Source organism: Ahaetulla prasina, chromosome 1 (assembly GCF_028640845.1).
Source record: "Ahaetulla prasina isolate Xishuangbanna chromosome 1, ASM2864084v1, whole genome shotgun sequence".
NCBI lineage: Eukaryota > Metazoa > Chordata > Lepidosauria > Squamata > Colubridae > Ahaetulla > Ahaetulla prasina.
Window position 1 is genome coordinate 331,007,567 of NC_080539.1, and position 24,164 is coordinate 331,031,730.

Here is a 24,164-nt window from a genome sequence, read left to right on the forward strand (position 1 = left end):
CTTCGCCAACTTCCGGACCTCCGAACCTTTCGTCGCGAGCTTAAAACACACTTATTTATCTGCGCGGGACTGGATTAGATTTTAAAGTTATGGGTTTTAAGGGGTTTTTATTATTTATACTATTTTAAATTTGGGGCAATAGAATAAGTTTTTTAATTGTTTTTTAATCTGTATTTATATGTATTTTAACTGCCTGTGAACCGCCCTGAGTCCTTAGGGAGATAGGGCGGTATATAAATTTGAAAAATAAATAAAATAAATAAAATAAATAATTGATTGCTTTATTTATTGAATTTGCCTGCTGCCAAATTCAATTGGATTCATGGTAGTTTACGGAACAAATAAAATACCCAACAGTACAACATGAAAATGAAATAATAAAAGATCTATAATAAAAATATCAAAACAACACTGAAACATCTATCATAATTTCAATCAGTAAACATTACATAAATATCCTCATGCAATACTTACACCAACAATATAAATTAAATTAAATTAGAGAACAGAAAACAATACAGTAGAAATCCACAGAGGACAATCTCATGATTATGTACAAGATAATATTCCACTAAGGCCCTCCATAAAAATTTGGCTTCCATTCCCTTCTGAAATTTTATCACCATGGAGACTAACATAATATCCAAACAGAGTTGTATTCTATAATATAAGTGCCTTAAAAACATTGCTTTCTAACTTTAGATTCATGAAAATGTAGAGCTTCCAAATTCTTTTCCCATTACGACCATGTCAAATAGATGAAGTCTAGTCAAAGAAGATGCTCCTTAAGATGCCTCAATGCCAAACTGATGGCTTTATAAGTTAAAGCCAGGCCTCTGAATGGCCCTAGGAAGCCTGTCAGCAACTAGAGCAAGCCTTGAGCACAGGAGTAATATCCTCAAGACAATCAGCATCTGTCAACAGTTGTATTTTGTATCAATTATAGGTACAAAATATATAAGTTTTCATAGGCAGATCTATAAAGAGGTGATTAGCACATAGTCATGAGGTCCTGAGTTACTGTTGCAAGGCTGTTGCACTGTAGGTAAGGTTGTTATTACAAAACTGTCATGGCCTCACGGACACATTGCTGCTACCACCCAATGGAGATCTATGTATGTGTGTGAATGGTGGGTTGATCTGCAAACAAACAAATACTGGGAATGTGCATATTACCCTGTTCAAAATATGCTTTCCTGCATATTTTGTAGTTTAGATCTGGAGCACAACTCCATGTCTGGAGTTGGAACATGACAATGTTTCCTTCCTTCCTTCCTTCCTTCCTTCCTTCCTTCCTTCCTTCCTTCCTTCCTTCCTTCCTTCCTTCCTTCCTTCCTTCCTTCCTTCCTTCCTTCCTTTGTAATTAGAAACACTGCCCCACAAATGACCAAGTGCAAGTTATTTCCATGCGCCATTTGGGTTGAAAGTCAAGTGAATTGTTGCTGGCTGGCAGCAGCCTTGCATCAGCTTTTGGAACTCATATCTGGCCTGATATTGGAATCTTCCAAACTTCTAATGTTGACAACTTCAGTCTCCATACCTTGAAATTACATTTTGGTTGGGCTTAAGATCACATAAGACAGGCCTTATTTATGCACTCAACCTCCAGGAGTAAAACTGCATGGATTACTGTGGATTATTGTGATCCACCCCAAGCACCTGAGAGATGTTGGGCTTTTGAATGTCCTTGAGGATTTCCACAGATATCAGAAAGGCAGATTTAGCACATCTCTAATTTTGCTTTGGAATTTTTCTGTGGAGAGCAGTGGGTGAAATTGCTTCTTCAGGTGGCCTACACTAATTTGCAGATCTCCTTGGAAAACCAAGGAGCTCCAGGGAATGAAAGTTGAAGAAATAATAGAACAGGGATACCATAAAAGAATGAATATGATCAAAGAAATGAATATACTATATCTTTAATATTACTACTTCTATACTTTTACTCCACCTCCTGTTTTAGTACTCCTAAGTTTATTCTTATTTCGGGGGTAAAAATAGAAAAGGCGATCTTCCTACTGACTGCTTACACATATTTGTGAGCCTGTTTGCACATAAAATTGCTCATATTCGCTCATCATTAAGCTGGGATCTGAAGAGAAGATTCAGGTGACACCTTGCAAAAGTAACTGGGAAGTTCACGTGTAAACACAAGTCTTCATAATAAAGTAGTAATGAGTGACCAGTCAGCAAATGACAAGTTAGAATGTAAAAATGTCTGGAGTAATTCTCAACTATTTAATTTTCAGAATGGTCCTAATTTTAGCAACACTAAATACTGAATTGATCAACTTTTTTATTTTAAAGCATTTTATCATTTTAAAAACTGAAATTAAAAACAAGTAATAGGGAAAGGCCAACATAAAAGGAAGTTTAGAAAGAGGTCCGAAATGTATCAGTTCTCTTGGTTTGGCATACTGTAAAAGACAGACCATTTCTAAGGCCAGGTGCTACTTTGAAGCCACATGTAACAGTTCTACAAAATTAGGCTGTAGAAAGCAGGATATTTTAAAAGAATTGCAGGTGCCTACAGAATTGCTGTAAGTATTCATACAAGAAGGTATATACTCTGTTAGTTTTCTAATAATTAACTGAAAATATGCCCCAGCAATGTAGTTAATTATCAATAAAAACAGCATGTAGGTTAATAATAAGACTTGAAAGTGTACTGTACAGCTGTGCCAAGATCCGGGATTATTCATGAGGTAGATTAACGGTGACGTCATTGTTAACATTTGGCATCACTAGCTTGTTGGTCAATTCATTTCACACCCTTCTTAAACAAAGTCCTGGCATGAGGCCTGGCTTGTTGCATAATGTGAAATTCTGGGTACTCAGCTTCACACCGTCATCAGGAAGCTCCGAGAAAGATATTTTTTCCTCTTTGCTTGAGTTTTGCTCAATAAAATCATCTCTCTCTCTCTCTCTGTGTGTGTGTGTGTGTGTGTGTGTGTTCATTCGTGTGTGCACGTGTATGTGCACATGTGAAACTCCTCAGGCATATTTTTATCATTTGAAAAGCAAGCTAAATATCTTTGGCTAGAGACTTTTGCTAAACAGATCAGACTACAGATAGAAGGCAAAGTCAGGCTAGAATCTATATATACAAATACTTCAATCATTATATTTATTGCATTTATTTATTAAACAAATTTATATGGCTGCCCAACTAACACAGGGTGACTCTGGAGGGCATCAACACACACACACACACACTCTTATACTGTATATATTCATAAAATATGCATTAACATACACACACACACACACACATATAATAAAATATCTGGTCATTTGTGTATTACAGTACTATAAATTCAATAGAAATTCTATATATTCTGATATTTGAATGTGAGCTCCCTAGGAATGTTGTTATTGCATGAAGCCCTCATACGATCTCCATTTATCCTATTAGACAACATGTACAATGTTTATTTAAAAAAAGAGAGGAAATAAAATACTGTACCAAGACTGTTAAAGCAGCTTTGCTCATAATTTCATTGTTCTAAGTTCAGTGATTATTTTGCTTTAAAAAGACACTTATTCTTTTTACCACTTACTTTGCAATACAGTAGAGAAATAATTTTTACAGTGACAGACTAACATCACCTTTACCATGAACTGGATGCACATGAAGTATGTTGTTAATAAAAATCTTAACCAAAGAATTGCAGGATATTTGAATTTGGATTTAAATTTCTAATGCAACCTCTAAACAATCAATTTTTTTCAACTCTACAGTGACTATATTGAACGCATTGCAAGCCACAATTTTTTATTTGCTTTTTATTTACAGAGACCAATGCTCTTCAGAAAGACTAGCTGCTATACTTTACCACTATTTCATTTGCTCCCCCAGATTTCAATCCAACTAAATTAGCATTTAATCCATACAGGTAGTCAACAACGTATGACCATAATTGAGCCCAGAATTACCGTCATGTCTGCTTAACGGCTGCCACAAAAAAGGTAGTAAAATCATAAACCATTGTGGTTAAGTGGGTCACCACATGATCATGCCTGATTTTTACAGCAATAATTAAGCAAACCTGATCATTAAGTGAATGTGATGGTCATTAAGTGAACCTGTTCATCCAATATATATTTTTGGCCAGAAACAAATACTCAAAAATGGCAAAAATTGCAATCCCGTGACCTGCAAATGGCTGTAAATGCAAGCCGGTTGCCAAGTGTTCAAAATGAGATCACATGACCATTATAGGGGTGAAATTGGATCATAAGTATCTTTTTTGGGGGGAGGGGGGTCTGATGTAACTTCAAAAGGTTGCTCAGTGACTGGTTAAGCAAGGACTGCTTGCATAGCAAAGTTTTTGCTACCTAATTATAATCTTTGAGCATTCAAAGAGACATTTGTTTTCTGAATTGTTCCAGATTTCATTGTCTGGGGTCTATGTCTTTTCCAGTTTTATGTTCCTGTTATTCTTTTCATTTGATTTTCTTAGTGTGGCTTTTAATTTGATCATTTTTTCACTTAAATCATTCTTCATCTCTCCTGAACTTTGGTTTTCTATGCTTTTCTGCAGTTAATGCCACCTTTTCTACACATGCCTTTTTTCCTCCTCCTTCCTCATAAAAATCTGGATTCTTCCAGCTAAACACTCTAAAACTATACTTTCTGATTCATAGTTCATTATGCACTTAAGGCATAATGTTTCATGCATCACCACCACCAGCCAAGTCTGACTGAAATAGAATTCAGATACCAGCCTTGACGTTTTTGAAACCAGGCCATTTTAAAATAGGGTAACACTGCCTGTAGCAATTCCTAATGTTTTCAGCAGAGGCTGCAGAGAGTAGAATTTCTGAAGTTTAATGATCTATAAAAATATTCATTTGCTGGAATTATGTTTGTTTTCATTTCTGATCATTGCATATATGCATCCTGTGTATTTTTGATGTTATAAGAAATAGGAATGGTATTGTGGGAGATGGTTCCCACAGAGAGGGAGTTGGTGCAATGGACTACAATGAAGTGGCAGCCTCCCATGAAGGAGGGAGCATATTCCAGAAAGAGAAGGGAGACCAGATGCAGCACATCTCAGTGCTGGAAAGAAGACAGAGGAAGAAAGTAAGGATAGCCACTCCTTAGAATCTCACAGGGTGCATCTGTAAGCCTGGGACTAGTAAGGGTTTACTCTGGCAAGAATCTGTCTGCTATGTGAAAGCAAATAAAGAATTAAACTCTGGCTGAATGATTCCATGTCCTTCTTGGGCATCATCTGACAAATACTCCTGAGATTACATCAGCATGAGGGCTGATGTTAAATGTGCCCTTCCAGGCTCATATGGCAACAGCTTTGAGGCAAATTGAATCCTATTTATTGAAATCTCAGTGTGAACTGATAATCTAATGAAAGAGGCAACAAAGGCATTCATGTTAAATCATGCTGCATTTCAAATCCCCATGAAGGTTTTTCAGATGTTACTGATCCCTTTTTCCCAATGGCTGCACAGTGCCTGTTTCAACTACCAAACTTTTTGCCAAACATCTCAGTTGTCAAGACACTGTATTGTATGCAGTAAATGCAGATCCTTGTGCCTTAAAAATGCTTTATCTCTATTAAAATAGTCAGGGTACCTGATTGATTATGGCCATTGGTCTCACATGGTTCAGATTTGGGCATCTGGGACTCTAAAAAACTATATAAGTGGTGCCAGTTTAGTTATCCATGGACTTGTTTGGCATACAAACTCTATTAGCCATTATCAGTTTATAAGTTATCTTAAAATACTGAAGGGTGGGAAGGTGCTTATTTTTCAAAATAATTGGTTAGAATCATGATTGTATATTTTTTTTTGTTTCTTTCATTTTACAAGGACTGGTGAATTCAGTTTTCCTAAAACACAGAATACTGGGTATTCATACTTAGCACTAACTCATACTTAGTTCTAAGTATGAGATCAGATTCTACTGAATTTCATCATTGGAATACTTCTTATTAATCTCTCTCTGTTCAAAACAGTAAAGCAAATTTTATGCTGAAGAACTGTAAAATCGAATTCATTAATAAAAGAATTGTTACTTCCCTGCCCATGTCCAAATTTACTATCCAACACAATATTTATTCTTAAAAATTACCTTAAAATGTTTATTTCAATTTAAATGGTAAAGTATTCTTTCTACCTCCCTCCCTACCTTACTCACTTGTTCAGCTTGTTGGTAGAAATAATAAAGTATCCACAGAATACTTGTAGAAGCAAAACAATAGTTGGGACATGGTTGTCAACTAATACATGGAGCAAAATCTTCTTGAAGGACAGTCCGTCTATAGTATTTTTCACTAAAATCTATACAAAGTTTTAAAATTAATTTAAAAATTAATGTTTTAAAATATAAATATTAAAATGTTTTACATGTAAGCCTTATAGATCAACAGTCAATTAATAAACAAGCCACTAATTTTTCAACATGGCTTTTGAATTTTCATGTACTTTGCTAGGATTTTCAACTGATGCTTCCTTTTTCAACTCTATTGCTTCTTCTGTGATTTTCTTGTGCAGAGATGATATTGTATGCATCCATATAGATATCTCTTTTCTGCCTCTTTGTTATCTGATGGCTGGTCATTTTAAATAAGTGCAAAAGTCTCTGGGGTCAAGTCCAAATCAGTACCAAAAGGACTGTTCAAAGCAGTATCACGCTGGAATGATGTTATGCCATTTAACCACAACCTTCTCTGGATTAGCAATTGTGTCCCTCCATTGATCAGCAGCTTCTGCACTGTTGCTGTCACTGCTTAACCAAACCTGCATGATAAGAAAAACAAAGGATCATTATAAAGAAGACGCCAAAAGCTGTTTTGACATTTATCTTGATCAGTGCATAAAACTCAAGTTTATATAATATAGAAGATGAATCAAGAACATGTATGCTAAGATGAGTGACAGCATGTGCTGATAAAAATATGCATTTCATTAAAAATGGATTCTAAAAAGTTTGTGTTATCTTTTATTTTGTTTTTAGGATTTTGAATTTTTGTAATTTTTACATTCCATGATCTGGAGATATCTGCTACAATACCTTTGTAGCATTTAATCTTTGTCTCCTAATAATACTTTACCTGTGTAAAGTTCTCTTTATCATTCTCTTTCTTATAGTGATTCTTTTTTTAAATTTCTTTTTGTCACAACAGTATACACAAACATTGTCATAAATAAAACAACATATCTTGAAGAAAATATATATATATATAAGTAAAAAAATATGCATCAATTATATTAATTTGATATAATGAAGGGAACAATAGGACAGGAACGGTAGGCACTTTTGTGCTCTTATGCACGCCCCTTATATTATTATATTATTCTTCTAGCCTATTGTTTTGAATTTCATTTCTATTTACCAGGCTATTAGGTATCCTATTTCATGTTGTGCCATCTGTATAATCTACAAATAATTTACCTTCAAAACTTAGCTTTATTGAATTCAGTTTATGATATCTATAGTTTTGTGATGGATGGATGGATGTGGCTTTTGAACTATTCACAAATTTATACTTCCTGACAATTTATACAATGGAATGGAATGGAAATTTGTATCTCCTGACAATTCTTTAAGTTGTAAATCTGAGATTTTTGATATAAAGTTGCATAAGAGGAAATTGCTTATGGTACACAATTATTCATAATAAGATAAAAAATTTAAAAGATCTAGCAATGAAATTAAATCCAGATTTAAAGAAATTTCTGAGTATCAACTGACTAGACAATATTCAGCAAATATTCTAGAGGGTTCCAGGCTTCCTATTCCTGTTTTATTTCAACAAGGATTATATTAATAATTAATAATACATTCTTTGGTAAAAAGTGAAGTTTATGATCCACATAAACTTTAAGTTTAGAATTCAGAAACTTTTGCATTGGGTGTCGTAGGGGAAATAAAAACCAACCTGTCCCAGGAAATGTTTTCTTCTCACTGAGCTCCTACTATAGAGTTTGATTAGAAAGTTTATTCCATGTTCATTCTGGCTCACAGGGAACATCAGGGTTTCTCCCCATTTTACTTGACCATTAGTAGATTTCAGCAGGCGAGTTTTTTTCTTATCAACCAATCCTTCAGTGCTGAGCATCACAATCTTTACAAAAAAATCTATGGTAGAATTAACGACAATTTTTTAAATGTTTTCACTGTGTGAAGTTTGAAACCCCAAAGTGAAAGAATATGTTATTGTTAATTATAATATGCTGGGCAAATGGGGAGAGAGGGACCCCCCAGGGTAGATGCATTTTAAAGCATAGACATTCATTGCTCACCATTTGGAAACCAGGCTCTGCTCACTGGAAAGCCACTTCAGTTCCCAGTATTAGGCTCTTATAAAGACCAATGGAATTCATCTCTCTACTTAAAGTGCAGGTTTTTGCTTACTGACCCACTGATATATACATTCTGAAGTGAGTCCATTTCCTAATGAAAGCTTTCCAGATGATACAATTTTCCCTCTTAAGTTTGTCCATGCCAGTCAATCAGTGTAACAGAAAATGTAGCCTATTGCTATCTTGACTGCAACATCCCTACACCTGTATAACTCTATTCAAACCTCTAAACGTATTTGAATATTAAACAACGGGCTTTAAGAAAGCATATTTTAAAATAAACAGGATCAATTGAGAGGATTCAGAAGAAATGGCTTCTTTTTAGTTTTACTTTTAATGTATCTGAGAAGCCTAGATAGTAGATCAAGATATGACATGCCTTGATATAAAAGTCATTATACAATCATAAAAGAACAATAGCAGCCACACAGAGATGTCTAAGTTTTGTATTTAAACATGCTCTCCTTTTATGGAATTTGAGCAATAAGGCTATAGTATTTACTTGAAGACAATGGTGTGGATGAACTTGGAAGGTTCTGAGCTTCTAGGATTTGCAACTGGATCCGGCTGTTTACTGCTTGAAAACAGGTGCCTATTTTCAATTCTGCAGAACACACCTGCAAAGAGAGTCAAAGAGCAAAGAAATGTTCCATCTTCATCTTAGCCAACTTTCACAAATAAAATATTTTGTTACACAGGTGCGAAGTGAAAAGATCAGACTTTCCATTTTGACAAAGAAACATCAGTTTAATCAAACAGTAACTCTATCTTTTTTTAATACCCGATAATGCTACTTTTGTATGCTATAGAATTGTAAGTGCTAATCCTTCCAAATTTGCCAGAATCAAGATTGGGATTATTATTATTTTTTAAAAAACAAACCTATTGTATACTTTTTGGGAAAGCGCTGTTAGGATTTCTGTGGAATCTCTCCATTTTTTAAAATGGCAGGATATCTTTTTTCCAGATTATAAACTGTTTTTAAAAAAACTGCCTTACATTTATGAAGACTTTTTCATGAGGCTGGGATGACCTTTGGTTCATGGAATTCATTTCCTGGTTCTTTAGAGCTGGTTCTGGCAGATGTTAATAGTGAAGCTACAATTTAACTTCCTTGTGGGGAATTCTATAGTGATGAAGTTTTATAACTAGAATACTATCATTACAATGTAACTCTATTTCAGAGGAATCCCAATCTGTTTTACATAAGGAGAGTAAAGAAGATGGCCTTGAAATATATTTTCAAGAACCTTTGCCACACAAAAAGGACTTACAAGTTGTAGGAAGCAAGATAATATTCAGAAGCAGCCAAATACTTGATTCATGGAGTAAACGAAGGATGGTAAGATACTGCCTTGTAAGGGTCTCTTATTGTAGGCTATCTCAAGAAATTATAGTTTTAATTTTCTTGTGGAGATATCAGCTGTTCAAGGTAGTCCAGACCAGTGAAAATCAACAGACTTATTAAGGCTATCCTTTTCGAAATAGGTCAAAACCTGTTACACAATCCAGCCTCAGAATAAAAACTCCTATTACCTTAGAGGTATAAAGCTATTGTGAATTTATAGCTAGGCTGGAGGTGAATTTAGAACAGGTGAAGAGCAAGAAGGGGTTGCAACATCTAAAGAATTATAGGCTTTGCACCCTGTTTATAATTTTTCAGACATTACTTCTGTAGATGAAAATGAACATGTTGCAATTTGGCAATGGGAGAAGCGATTGTGGAAGACTTAGCTGATAGGGGCTACAAGTGAAGGGCCTCTTTTCTCCCTGCACCTCCCCCCTCTCAGCACTGGGGGCTCCTGACAGAAGCAGGGAAGAATCAATGAATGTAAACAAAACGACACAACAAAAACCAATTCTAGATTTCTGTTCCTGCATAAAGTGCCATGTATTTTCTTCAAGAATCCTTGGGATATTTTAACTTACTAAAGCTTTGGAAGGAGGTGTTATCATCAGCCAATAATCCACTTCCTGTGAACTGAGGTCTCGCAGGGGCAAAATACATTCTCCTATAGTTTTTCTCCTGGGAATCAGGGATTGTACTTTGAACACAAGTCTTGCAGTCTGGAGGAGTTGCAGTTTAATAGCAAACACAAAGGTTTCCATGAACTCAATGTCCTAGAGGCAACAGTCAAATGTGAGATTTGGGAAAAAAAATCCTTATCAATAATCACTTGTGTCTCTCCTTTTATCAATTCACATTACATACAGAAGAATTTTGAAATAGATTTTGTGTTTTTTTTAAAAAATGCCACTTACATTGGAAGCTTCTTTTGCTAAACATCTGAACTGCACTGGTTTGTGTAGGGTGAGGATTCCTTTGATGGAAATTTGAGGGTGTTCTTCACAAGTAGATGACCAGTTCAAATCTTTGCACTACAAAATTGAAAATTAAACAATGCAAAGTAAGAAAACACAACTACATGCTTAGTCTTCTTATGTCAGTATGCTTTATTTATGATTAACATTACCATTCATCCTACTATAAAATATGGTTCTTCAAGTTCAAATCTCAAAACAACTAAACAAACAACTCTTGCCAATTCAAATTATTGCCTTAGATAATTATTGCTTGAAAAGTGGTTTAATACTCTGTCTAAGATAAAACTTACAATAATTATTTATTTATTTTATTTATTTATTTAATTAAACTTTTATACCGCCCTTCTCCCGAAGGACTCAGGGCGGTGTACAGCCTGCATTAAAACAATTTATATACACACTAAAATAACAATTAAAAAACTTATTCCATAAAGGCCGAAATTAAAACCGTCCAAATTGACCATATAAAATACCTAGTAAAATACAATTAAAAATTAAAAATTTAAGAATTTAAAAATGTAGCAATTAAAAAATCAGGCCAGTCCCGCTTGAATGAATAAATAAGTTTTCAGTTCCCGGCGAAAGGTCCGAAGGTCAGGTAATTGGCGTAAACCGGGGGGAAGTTCGTTCCAGAAAGTAGGTGCTCCTACAGAGAAGGCCCTTCCCCTGGGGGCCGCCAGCCGACACTGCCTGGCGGACGGCACCCTGAGAAGACCCTCTCTGTGAGAGCGCACGGGTCGGTGGGAGGCATGTGGTAACAGCAGGCGGTCCCGTAAGTACCCGGGCCCTAAAGACAATAATGTCTTTCTCATACTTTCATGAGTAGAGAATAGTTAATAATTATGAATTAATACAATAAAAATGATAACGAAATGAAGTAGATTAAAGCACAAAGTACTCTCTTTCCAAATGTTATCTCTGAAGATGCACTGGTTTATGAAATAGAATATACTCTGTACATACATGGTCACAATTAAATTCTTCTCATTTTCAAATAAAAGGATTTCATACAGCAAAATTCTAGTTTTACATCTGTATCCAGAGTAGATGAATGGAAGATGTTCCAACTTAGTATAAGGCAGTTTGTATGGCGTTTCCTCTATTGCTAGTAAAATCTAACTAGATCAATAATGATGTTCATATATATAATAAAAAGTGCCATTGTCCATTAAGACTTGTTAGATAGATCCATTGTTGAGTGGGGCATTTTTATCTTTCCTTCACACAAGGTGTGTGTGTGTGTGTGTGTGTGTTTAATGATTTTTTTTACATTTTTATCTCTTATTTTTACATTTGGTGCTTTATGATTGTGCATTGCCCAGTGTCACTGTTGTTGAGACAGGTGATTGTACAAATTCAATAAATAAATAAAATAAAAATGTCTTGTTATTCCCAGATGTACTCAGGATGTGTATGGGATTACACAGAGAAAGATACACTAGGTGGGATTGCCTGGGAGTGTGTATGTGTATGTGTGTTTCTATATCAGCAAAAAGAGGAACTGAATGGGGTATTGGGAAGTTCTGTATAATGATTAATGAAAATCTCACACATATGTTTATTGTTTTATTTAGAACGGTTATCATTTAAAACACTTTATTAAGCTTTCCAGTGGATGTTTCTATTTTTTCATACAAGAGCCAGATGCACCAGTCTTGAATGAAACCTGGATAATATGAAATTAAAGTAGGGTGAGACAAAGTAAAAAAAAAAAGCTGCACATATTATTTGTCTGTTTAATTCAGCAGTGAAATCCACTTACCTTCACTATCGGTTCGGGAATGGGAGCATGCGTGCTACGCAAACGCCTCTTCTGCACATGCGCAGAGCCTTCTGCACATGCACAGAGGGTCAAAAATGGGACCTAATAATGTCCCGGGTGGGCGGAGCCTCCAGCTGCTAGCACTACCGGTTCGTGCAAGCCAGATAGAGCCGGATGGATTTCAACACTGGTTTAATTTGAATCTGTCCAGTAAGTATATCTCTGAACAGGTTACTCTATAGTGTTTATTCAATAGTAAATGGAGCCACTGTGGTTTTTAGAAGGAGGCTTCTTTGTCAACCTAATCGTTCTTGCCTAACAGCTGAGTTTAGGGTATAAACTAGATTTTTTTTTTCACGAGTGCCCCTAATGGAACCATTCAAGAACAAGTAACTGAATGCTTTTTAGGATTACTTACTTTCAAGACGGTGATCCATATCTGTTCTACAGAAAAAATGTAGCACACCTTCACATTCAGCCTGCCAAATTCTCTTTCGTCACCTGATAATGTAATTGTATCTGGGGATAAATCCAAAAACACTTTTGGAACTTGTTCTCAAAGGCTGAAAAAACATTAGTTTATCCAATGAACTCAGACTACTTTTTAAAAATCTGTTCTCATTGCTTAAATATTTCTCCCTACTGCCAGAATATGTCAGCTGTTATGTATAAGGAAATAAGTGTGTTTGATAGAAATCAAATTAGTCAATGTTTCAGCTGTTTATGATTAATCCTGCCTTAATGCATCATAAAAGGTGTTTTCAAAACTACATTAACAAGATAGTGGGTTGCCAACATTCTTCAGCATACACCTGCACTGGCAGAACCAAAGAGATTAACCTTTTCACAAGTGTTGTTATCACTCTGCCAAGCAAAGTTTATGCTAAAAGGAACAGGAACAGGCAAATTAGTCTAAAACAACGTAGTATGCTAGGCTTCTGAAAGTACTTTTTTTTAATTAACAGCAATCTTCACCAACCTGCCACTTTTCAGATGCAGTGGAACTGCAATTCCCAGAATTCTGAGCAACGATGATTTAACACAGGATGCACTGTGTCAAAAACACATTTAATAAAGTTCACTCCAGTGTGGTGTGAGGAATATTTCTTTATACTAATAAAATGTTTGCTTCCTTGCTGTCCGCTTTGGAGCAGTGATTTCATGGGCTTCAACTTGAAATGTCATTTCATTCTCTTAATCAGATTATTTTCTATGTGATACCCTCACTTACTATTCAATATTTGCCTATTTGCTACAGAGTTGTTGTTGTTGTTTGCTTCAGTGGATTTTCCCAGTCCTTGGCCCCCATTTTCCCTAACCCAGGGGTGTCAAACTGGCGGCCTGTGGGCTGGATGAGTCATGTGCAGGCCAAGCCCACCCCAGTTCCATGAATGGAAAAAATGTCATAAAACGTCACGTGATGGCAATGTGACATCGCGAATTTGACATCCGTGCCCTAACCACTCAGAATTTCCAAAGATTTTCCCCCCTAAAAAAAGGATTGACTTTTGAAGAGAGTATATGGTTCAGCCATTCCACATTTGTACCAATTCATATTGTACTTACATATTTGAATATGCATAGGTAAAGAAGTTTCCATGTGGAGAATAAGGCAGTCAGCAAACCACTTTTATGAAATTCCTCTACTCTAGATATATTAGCTTTTCATTAAAGGGAGAGAGTTTTCTTTCTTTTTTTAATACAGAGGATTAAAAAATGTGTACCTTATTTATTTATTTTATCAAATATTGTAGTCTAGGAAGTCATGCAACATATTTTAACTAGGTCTTACATTTGTTGGGTTCAATCAACTTAAGATAAGGCTTAAGGCTATAACTTATTCCAACCCATATTTTTCTTCTGATGAAGTCTATTTTTAACTGTTATTAAGATACCAGCATAACCTCCACTTCTAATAAAGCTAGAAAGAGAAGTATAACAGAAATTCTGGAACTTTTAAGTCAAAATATATTTTGATTTTATAAAAACATAATGTAGGACCTATTCTGGCCTACATCTATATCATGCCGGTACCAGGTATTTCTGGAGTTCATAGACCCCTCTCATCATATGAGGCCCAGTTTACCAGATCTCTACCAGAAGTAAGACAAGACAACAGCGCTCATTACCTAAACTCCTGTTACTACCTTGTGAATTCTTTCTGGAGGAGATGCTGCTTGGTGTACTGGAGGCAGAATCATACCTCTTCCAGGAAAAAAAGAAAGTCTGATTAGTTAACAAAAAACAAAACAGGAACAAGGAAATACAGAACTAGGTGTGAGATCAAACTATATTAAGGAATTACAGGTAGTCCTCAACTTATGACCAATTGTTTAACAACAATTCAGTTATGACAGACTCAGAAAAAGTGACTTACAACTTGTCCTCAAAGTTACAACCATTGCACTACCCCTGCAGTCATTTGATTGAAATTTAGGCACTTGACAACTGGCTTGCATTTCTGACAGTTGCAGCATCTTGTTATGCACTCATGATTTGTGACCCTTCCAGCCGTCTTCTGAGAAGCAAAGTCAATTGGGGAAGACACGTTTAACAACTACGTGATTCACCTAACAACCACATGAATTGCTTAACGAGTACAGTAAAAGTGGTCACAAAATTGGATCCAGTCAAATGATGATTCACTTAACGGCTACATCATTTAGCAAACTGAAATTCCAGTTTCACTGGTGGTCATAGATCAAAGAGTACCTGTAATCAGTCATTTACAATTATTAATAAAGCTTGGTATCACATTTACACTTAATAGCACTTATTTACCTGAAGAAATCGGTGGGGTGGGCTTGTAAGATCAAACATAGAATGACTTAAAGAAGAAGAGCAGGGCAACGTGCTGCTTCTTAAGTCACAAACTGAAAAAAGAAACAGAAATTTCAAGAGTAATTTAGTTTTTTAAAATATACAAAATTTAAAACTCAATAAAAATGTTAAACTTGAAAAAATTCTATACTAGAATAGGGTTGATATGAGGTTGCTATAAACTTATAAAAGTTCATAAATTATTTTGATTCATAATCAAGTGACAAATTGCTATCACTTCCTAAAAACAGACAAGTCTAATTTTGGAAAAAATTAGGAAGAGTCTGGTGGCAACTTTTCCTATTAACAAATATCATTAAACTGCATGAACTTTTATGAGCTACAGCACAATTTTCCAGAGAAAAATTGCAGACTACAGGAACCAGGAGCACTACTTAGATGACCCTGAGGACAGATAAACCTCCAAGTGCTTCAATGACCCTCAAAAAGGATGCAAATGACCAGCTGTCTGCAAGGAATATAAATCCTTCCATTCCCCACTGTCCTATCAGAGCTGAAGAAGCTTCTTGGATGAGAAGCAAAACATCTTCAAAGAAAAAACAAGAAAGTCCAGTTGCCTCCTGAAAAATTATGACGGGAATGACTGAAAATGTCTACAGGCTTTTACAGCAAAGTTTTTGTTAAAATGAGCTATAGCTCACAAAAGCTTATGCCTCCTAATATATAACTTGCTAGTCAGAAAAGGTGCTACCAGATTCTTCCTGTCTCAAAGATGCTCTTTCAAGAGGCAACTAGATTTTCTGAAAAAGCACCTTTGGGTGACCTGGATGACTGAGAATCTCCATAGACAGATTCTTCCTGGTTTCTAATGTTCTAACCATAGCAAACAATGGCAACAGAAGATAATATAAGTATAAGCATGAATAAGCATGAATTGAATACATAAAATGAGTACAATTAAAGGGAACATTAGGACAGAGCTTCGCTCCCCTAATTTTTATTTCATTTTTATTTCATGTTGCAAGAGTAGGCCAGGTGCCTGTCTATGCTGACTGCTAGTACAGACAAAACTAGAAACATACAGTAATTGCCAACAAAACAAAAACAAGCAGAGGTTGAATCTTTTATTAGAAAAGGATTCTCCCCAGCTTTATGACAGAGAGAGTTTTCCTTTACATCCCTTGCATTCCCTTATAATTTTCCCTGCCAAGAAGGTAACACAAGACAAAGAGAGCCACCCTTTAACTCCTGTATGAATGGACCTAACTCTATGGCACAAGACTGCAATGGCAAGAAGCAAAAAAGTCAACAAGCTAACAAGAAGTCTTGTCGTAGCTCTAGGAGCAGTAAGCAAGTCTGAAAAACCTTCACACACACACACATACACCCAACAAGAACTAAGTCAGCAAAAGTTAAACAGCAGAATCAAGTGACAAAAAGAGCACGGAATGAAAACAAAAGAGTCTTCAGTTTAGGATTTTTAAATATACTTTAAAAAAATTTAACAGGGCACAAGAGCATGTAAAAAGTTGACATGTGCTCAAAATTGCAACAAAACAGTTCAGATCAACATAGAGGCTCTGCATTTTTACCTGCATTCAGACACTCAGCATCAGAAAGACACAACAGACAGTAAATTAAAATTCAACCAATTCATGTTCTATGGATATTTAAATAACTTTATACAGCCCAAATGACATTAGCAACATCTGAGTTTAAGCCAGTCTAATATGTACATGCGTACATGTACTATATTTAGCAGGAAGACTGGCAGTCATGCAGATACAACCAGCTTCTTTGGTCTAACTTTGTGTTTAATAGCTGTTCCCCTCTCAATATTCCACTCACACATCACTCCAACCAATCTAAACTAACAATGGCAGGTACCTCTGACTGCTGCTATACTAGCTAAGCTGGAAAACATTTGAAAGGAAAACAACCCATCTAAAGGCCAGAGAGTAGTATGAATAGCAGTTAAAAAAAAATCAAAGATAATGCCACACATAATATCTAAACTTTGTTCCAATAGCAAAAGCACAGCAAATTTATTTCTATTTCAGTACAAAATTCTTAAAATACCACAACTACACCAAACTGGCTCTCAAGTATTACAGTATGCTTGTGAAAAACTATTGATGGATTAATTCCCTAAAACAGGGGTCTCCAACCTTGGCAACTTTAAGACTTGTGGACTTCAACTCCCAGAATTCCTCAGCCAGCTTTGCTGGCTGAGGAATTCTGGGAGTTGAAGTCCACAAGTCTTAAAGTTGCTAAGGTTAGAGACTTCTGCCCTAAAACACCACCATTCAATTGGGCTTGGACTTTTCCGTACTTCACCTGGTCGGTTTATATCAAATAGTGATCATTCTTAAACTATTTTCTTCCTTAGGCAATGTCTGCAGCTTCTGCTTTTGCTTCAAAGAAATGCAGTCCATATAAATACCACACAGATTTATCCCCTCAGATAAAGCTGCTGTTTAAATGAACTTGTTCTTCTTCCTTTCAGAGTTTTGCATCTAGAGTATGCAGCTTTAGTGCAAAAAAGAGCTTGAATGTCTTGCCCAAGAACTGAATACAAATACAAGAATAACCTGAAAGAACAAAATACAGTACTGTACTAATAGGGGCAGCCTGAATGGAAGGCAATTTGGGAAATCAATCAGAAATAGACACATAAACCTGTAGAAAAAATATTAGTCTCATTTATGTTTTTATAGTTTAATGTAGGCCTATTTTATTCACAACTAATATAACTATTCACAACTAAGCTGTCTTTTAATACTATTCTTTAAAATGGTGTTAAAACTGATGAACTCTTTTACCTGACCCATATAATCTCTTGTTCACCATTTTTTCTGTGTAGCCTTGACTGAAATCTGGAGAAAGAGGTGGCAGTTGCATATAGAAGGGGTTATACACCACATCAGCAGGAGGTCTTTGATGGTATATATTGGAAAGTTCTGCTTTCCGATCACTGAAAGATGTTACGACCGAACCTGAAAAGTATGGTATATTATTAAGCAAATCATCACTGAACTGAAATTATCTGTAAAATATGAGCAGGAGGTGAGCCTAAAACAGATTTTAAAATACATGTTTCTTTTTCCTATGTTTCATGGCTATATAGAAGTCAGTATTTTAATATATAATATCTCAAAAATAAAAGCTGCTACTAGAGTCAAGTACTTTCATATTGATATTAGACATTTTAAAAGTTGGGGGAAATTAAGAGCATGTTCCTTATTTTGTGTATTATTGACCTTTGTAAAGCTTTACTAGCTACAGTAATTGGTTGTCCCAGCAGGAGTTGTATGGAAGGAGGAAGAGTTGGCTCCAACTAGGGAAATAACCCAGAGGATGGATGTCTATGCTGCTATTGTTCTTGTGGTATAAGCATAGACTAAATATGGCTGTTTGGCCAATCTACAGCAAAGCTTGATGGCAGCCATTATCCATTTGGAGAAATGTCGAAGGGAAGATCACGCCCTTTAAGATTGGCCTTGGAAGGCTAGGAATAAGCATTGGTCCCACTGAAATGATACTAAATAGTCCAAATAACAAGTCAGTGTTAGAGATATGCCCCCCCCCAAAAAAAGTAATGTTTCCAAAGATGGCTGAGATGGTGAGGAAAACTTGATTCAAGCAGAAGGCCAATACTGACTTTGGAAAGAAAGTAATATCTGGGTGAAGGGGGAATAGGATCTTTTTATAAGGAAAACAGTTTACCAGGTTGACAGGCCAAGGCCATGGCTACCAAAAAGACTATCAAAGATGAAATAACTTGGGATGGTACAGAAAGAACAAGAGGGATCCCTCAGTCTAAAAGTAGCATGGATGTTTTAAGACAGACATATAGTTAAGTTTTTCATAAAATGCTTCTCTGGGTTAAAGAAAAACATTTGGGAAAAACAAACAAGGAAAGAATGCTATTACTGAAGAGAGGAGTAAGAGTCATGCATCAAGTATCAGAAAATGATAGACTTGATAATACCAATAAAGGAGAGTATTCGTAGCTCAGGATTGAAATGAGAGGTCCTTGGTGCTCTCTGATCTGGGTTAATTTTCTTGCAGACGGTTCATATCCAAACTAGGTAACATCAACATGCTACTCTTTGCTAATACTGATGATGTTACCTAATTTGTGTAATGAAATGTCTGCAAAAAAACAACGCAGCTCAGAGAGCACCAAGAAAACCCTCAATTTGATATGCAGGGATTGTTTCCAAGTGAAGTCTTCAAAAGGTTTCTGTTTAGGTGCACAGGGAACCCTTGTGAAAAGCTTGCAAGAGGCAATCTCTCCCTGTATAAAAATGCAGGGATGACTTGGGGCAAGGAAGGCATGAATTGTTAAATGAAATGAAACGGCAACTCAGTCCTAAAATGGGCGTTGGCTTACCTGAACGCCCCTTCTAGGAGAGGGGGAAACGGCGGTCAGATTGGGGAAAATCCTCTGGCTTGCCGTAGGACCGAGTCTGCAAAAACTTTTAGTAGCTCCGCCTCCTGTAGCCTTCCAGCTTTTCGGCGAGGAGTTGACTGCAGACTGGAGTGTCGTGCTGAAATGAGAAAGAATTAGTGGTCCCCCACCCCGACGGTCCCAATCCTCAGTCGGCCGACTGCATAAGGGAGGGACTGACCGCCGTTTCCCCCTCTCCTAGAAGGGGCGTTCAGGTAAGCCAACGCCCATTCTCATTGTCGGGGGAAACGGCGGTCAGATTGGGGACATACCCAAGCTTGAAGTCCACACGGGTGGGAGGAGGCCGAATGAGTCATGCCGAAACGTCGTGAATTGCCTGAAGCACTCGTCGCCCAAAGGCCGCATCAGAAGCTGCGTATGCATCAAGTCGGTAATGTCGTATGAAGGCAGTTGGGCTGGACCAGGCCGCCGCCCGACAGATCTCATCGATTGAGGCTTGGGTGGCCCAAGCCGCAGAGGTAGCAGCGCTCCTGGTTGAGTGAGCTGATATGCCACGAGGCATCTGAGCCGGATGTCCTTCATAAGCCTTGATAATTGTTGCTCTTATCCATCTGGATAAAACGGATTTGGTGACCTTCAACCCCAAGGAAGATGGTTGGAATGACACGAAAAGTGATTCAGTTCTCGAATTAATTCCGACGGCTGATGTAAATCTTCAAGGCGCGCAGACGCCTAGGGTATGCCAGATGAATTCTTGAGGCCGTTGAGGACTCGGGCAGAAGTTAGGTAGGACCAGTTCTTGAGATCGATGGAAAACCGTATTAACCTTGGTGAGGAACGTTGGATCCAAACGTAAAACTACTCTGTCTTTGTGAAAAACACATAGATCCTTTCTAATCGAGAGTGCTGAGAGTTCGGATACCCTGCGGGCTGAAGTAATGGCCACCAGGAACGCAACTTTGAAAGATAAGAAGCGAAGGGATGCTTGTCGTAATGGCTCAAAAGGACTCTTGGTCAAAATGGAAAGAACCTTGTGTAAATTCCACGAAGGGAACCTGTGAACCACCGGAGGTCTCAAATTAGTGGCTCCCCGAAGGAAATCCCTGATGAGGGGTTCCCTGGATAAAGAGTGAGTTGATCCGCAAGTAAGAACCGAAGATATAGCCGCTAGTTGCCGCCTCAAAGTATTTGGTGATAGCCCAGCATCGAAACCCTCGTGGAGAAATTCTAGTACTTGGATAACAGATGCTGAAATAGCCGATATGGACCGTGTTTCACACCATGAAGCAAACGCCCGCCAAGTGGCCTGATAAATACGTGATGTGGAGTCCCGCCGGGCAGCTTGAATGACTGGAATAATCTGGGAAGGTACCCGAGCCTCTGTTAGCAGGCTCCGCTCAACCTCCAGACGGTTAGGCAAAGCCACTGAGGGTCCGGGTGAAAAACGGGGCCTTGACAAAGAGCCACTTTGTGTTCTGGAATCCTCCATGGGGCTTGCACCGAAAGTGCCCGGAGATCGGCGAACCATGGTCTCCTGGGCCAAAACGGGGCGACAAGAACTAACTCGGCCTTCTGTTCCAGAAGCTATGGATTACCCTGGGAATTAGAGGAAGGGAGGAAGGCATACAGGAGACCTTGAGGCCAAGGGCTGCGAGGGCATCCACTGCCTCCGCTCCCCGAGACGGGAACCTTGTAAAGAAAGGTGGGAGTTGATGGTTGGAGACTGAAGAGAACAGATCCACCAATGGGAGGCCGAAGCGAAATGACAGGTCGTTGAACAGCGAAGCTGTGAGGGCCCATTCCGATTGATCTATGGTATTCCGACTCAGGGAGTCGGCCGTGATGTTGTTACTCCCGAAATATGTTCGGCCTCCAAAGAGCAGAGGAGAGCCTCCGCCCAAAGACCAATTGGGAAGGACTCCTGGAGGAGAGAGAGAATGTGTTCCGCCCATGCGGTTTATATGGGCCTTCGCTGTAGTATTGTCCGTTAAGATCAGGACGTGATGGCCGGTGATGAGCGTCGAGAATGCTTGGAGTGCTAAGAAAATGGCTCGAAGTTCCAGGAAATTGATGCTGTGACGAGCTTCGGATGCCGACCATTGACCCTGCGCCAGATGCGAGTCCAGGTGGGCTCCCCAGCCCGAGAGGCTGGCATCCGTGGTGATGGTTATTCGTGAAGGTTCCCTGAAATAGGACCCCCGGAGAATGGCTGGAGATGTCCACCACTCCAAGGACTCTCGAACTTCCTTGGAAAGAGTTACCGTCCTGCATGAAGAACTGGTGTGGTGACGCTGATGTGGAAGGAGCATCCATTGAAGGGGCCTGCTATGGAGACGAGACCATGGTATGATGTCGATGTAGAGACCATTTTCCTAGCAATTGGGACAATTGGATAAGGGAATAGGGCCTGCCCACTGGCAATGAGAAGCCAGGTTGGACAAGCTGTTACGCCTGTCCTCTGAGAGAAAAACCATGGACGCCTCCGTGTCAATAATTGCCCCCAAATGAACAATGCGGGTGGATGGAGAAAGGTGACTTTTATTCCAATTGATGGAAAACCCATGATCCTGTAAGATCTGGATAGTAGAAGATACATCAACTCCCGCAGATGATAAAGAAGATGACATGATTAAGATGTCATCAAGATAGGCTTGAAGTCTAATGGGTGTGGAACGAATGTGGGCTAAGAGGGCTGATAAGATCTTTGTAAATGCCCGAGGGGCTGATGATAAACCAAAGGGTAAAGCCCTGTATTGATAGTGATGTCCCTTGAAACAAAACCGGAGGAATTTCCGTGGAAGGAAGGATAGGGATGTGTAGGTAGGCCTCAGTTAAGTCAATGGAAGATAACAGGTCACTCGGACGGATACATTCCAATATGGTCCGAAGTGAATGCATCTTGAATTTGTGGTAAACTATGTGACGGTTGAGGGACTTCAAGTCAAGAATTGCCCTCCATCCCCCCGAAGACTTACTGACCACAAATAGGCGAGAATAAAAACCTTGACCCCTTTGCTCAGATGGTACAGGTTGGATGGCTCGTATGGAAATCAAGTGATTGATGGCCTCAGACACTAGAGACCTGGTAACCGGATTGCGAGACACGGGGCAACTTAAAAAGGTGTTTGGGGGGTGGGATAGAAATTCCAGGGACAGACCATATCTTATCGAGTTTCTGACCCACTTGTCAGAAGTAGAGGCCTCCCATTGAGCCGAGAAATATTTAAGCCTGGCTCCAATGGGGAAGTCCAAATGGATCTCATTTTGAACGTCTGAATCCCCTCCCCCTCCCACCTCGAAAGGGCTTCTTGTTGGCATATCTAGACCCCTGCCTAACCTGCCCGTCTCGAGGTTGGGGTCCTCTGGGTGGAGTGAAACGTTGAGACCGGGGGAGAAAACTTCCCGAGTCGGATGGACGAAATGACTGGGAACGAAAATACGGCTGCTGACGGACCTCTCCTCTTCTTGATAATGAAGGCAGTATCTTCCGTTTATCCTTAGTTTCTATTACTATAGGATCCAGAGAGGACCCAAAGAGATTGGTCCCTGAGAAGGGAGAAGATGCAAGTCGCCATTTGCTCTTGTTGTCAGCCTGCCAGTGCCTGAGCCAGAGAAGTCGTCGAGAAGAGATAGCAGAACCCATGGCTTTGGCTGAAAATTTAACGGCGTTAAGTGAGGCATCTGCCGAAAACTCCAAGGCGGCTACTATTTTGTTTATATCCTGGTGTGATCTGAGATCTGATGAAGGGATTCTGCTCTGCAGCTGCTTGATCCATAGGAGAGCAGATCTGCTAAAGAAAGAGGCTGACGTGGAAGCTCTGATAGCCCAGGCAGAAGATTGATGACAATTCACAATCGTACGGGCCGCGCGCTTCTCTTCTGGGCGAAGGGATTCATCCGCCTGTCCTGCTAAGTGAGCAGTGGTTATAAGAGCCACCACGGGAGCGTCTACTGATGGGACTTGCAATAGCTTATCTAGCTCCGGAGCTACATTGTAGAACCTCTTGTCCGCCGAACTCGGATTGGAACCGGAACCAGGAGACTGTAATTGGTGTTCGACTACATCCAGAAAAAGTTTTGGGGCTGGGATGACCTCCGACACTACAGCTGGTTGAGCAAACAAATGTCCCGAAGGGTCCTGGGACGATTGGGCTGGTGGTGAGATTCCTAAACCTGTGGAAGTTTGTGCTTTGTACAGCAAGGATCGAAACAGATGCGGTTTAAACAATCCCACGAAGGAGGGCTGGTCTGGGGCCAAGCCCTCATCGTCTGAGAGGGCCAATTCACCTTCCTCTTCATCCGAAAAGGAACCCTGGCTGACGGAATCCGGGGAGTGTTCTTGTGCCTGATCTCGATTATGCGATTGTCCAGGCAGATCTGATATGGGAGACGCACGTTTACGTGGCTGACTTTCTGGTTGATTAAATCCAGAACTCTGATGAAGGCATTGAGCCATACCCTGTTTAATAGCCTCTGATATATACATGCCGAAAGAATCTGGCAATTGAATAATAGGTTGTTGTGGTAATTGATTGTTATTGGGTAGTGCAG

At 38.6% G+C, this 24,164-nt stretch overlaps 1 protein-coding gene across 5 annotated transcripts in view; it reads right to left on the minus strand.

The window, feature by feature from the left end:
* Nucleotides 1-304: 304 nt before the first annotated feature.
* Nucleotides 305-24,164, minus strand: part of TC2N (tandem C2 domains, nuclear) — a 45,743-nt gene continuing 21,883 nt past the window's right edge. For 4 of the 5 annotated variants that reach the window (XM_058162574.1, XM_058162572.1, XM_058162573.1 and 1 more), the window contains 9 exons: nucleotides 18,022-18,195; nucleotides 15,200-15,291; nucleotides 14,548-14,623; nucleotides 12,837-12,937; nucleotides 10,594-10,710; nucleotides 10,261-10,452; nucleotides 8,834-8,948; nucleotides 7,908-8,107; nucleotides 305-6,765 (listed from right to left, as the gene is read on the minus strand). In XM_058162574.1, the coding sequence (XP_058018557.1) occupies nucleotides 6,655-6,765; nucleotides 7,908-8,107; nucleotides 8,834-8,948; nucleotides 10,261-10,452; nucleotides 10,594-10,710; nucleotides 12,837-12,937; nucleotides 14,548-14,623; nucleotides 15,200-15,291; nucleotides 18,022-18,195 (1,178 nt within the window). In that variant the 3' untranslated portion in view covers nucleotides 305-6,654. The remainder of the gene's footprint in view (nucleotides 6,766-7,907; nucleotides 8,108-8,833; nucleotides 8,949-10,260; nucleotides 10,453-10,593; nucleotides 10,711-12,836; nucleotides 12,938-14,547; nucleotides 14,624-15,199; nucleotides 15,292-18,021; nucleotides 18,196-24,164) is intronic. The other variant, XM_058162571.1, reaches the window with a different exon arrangement.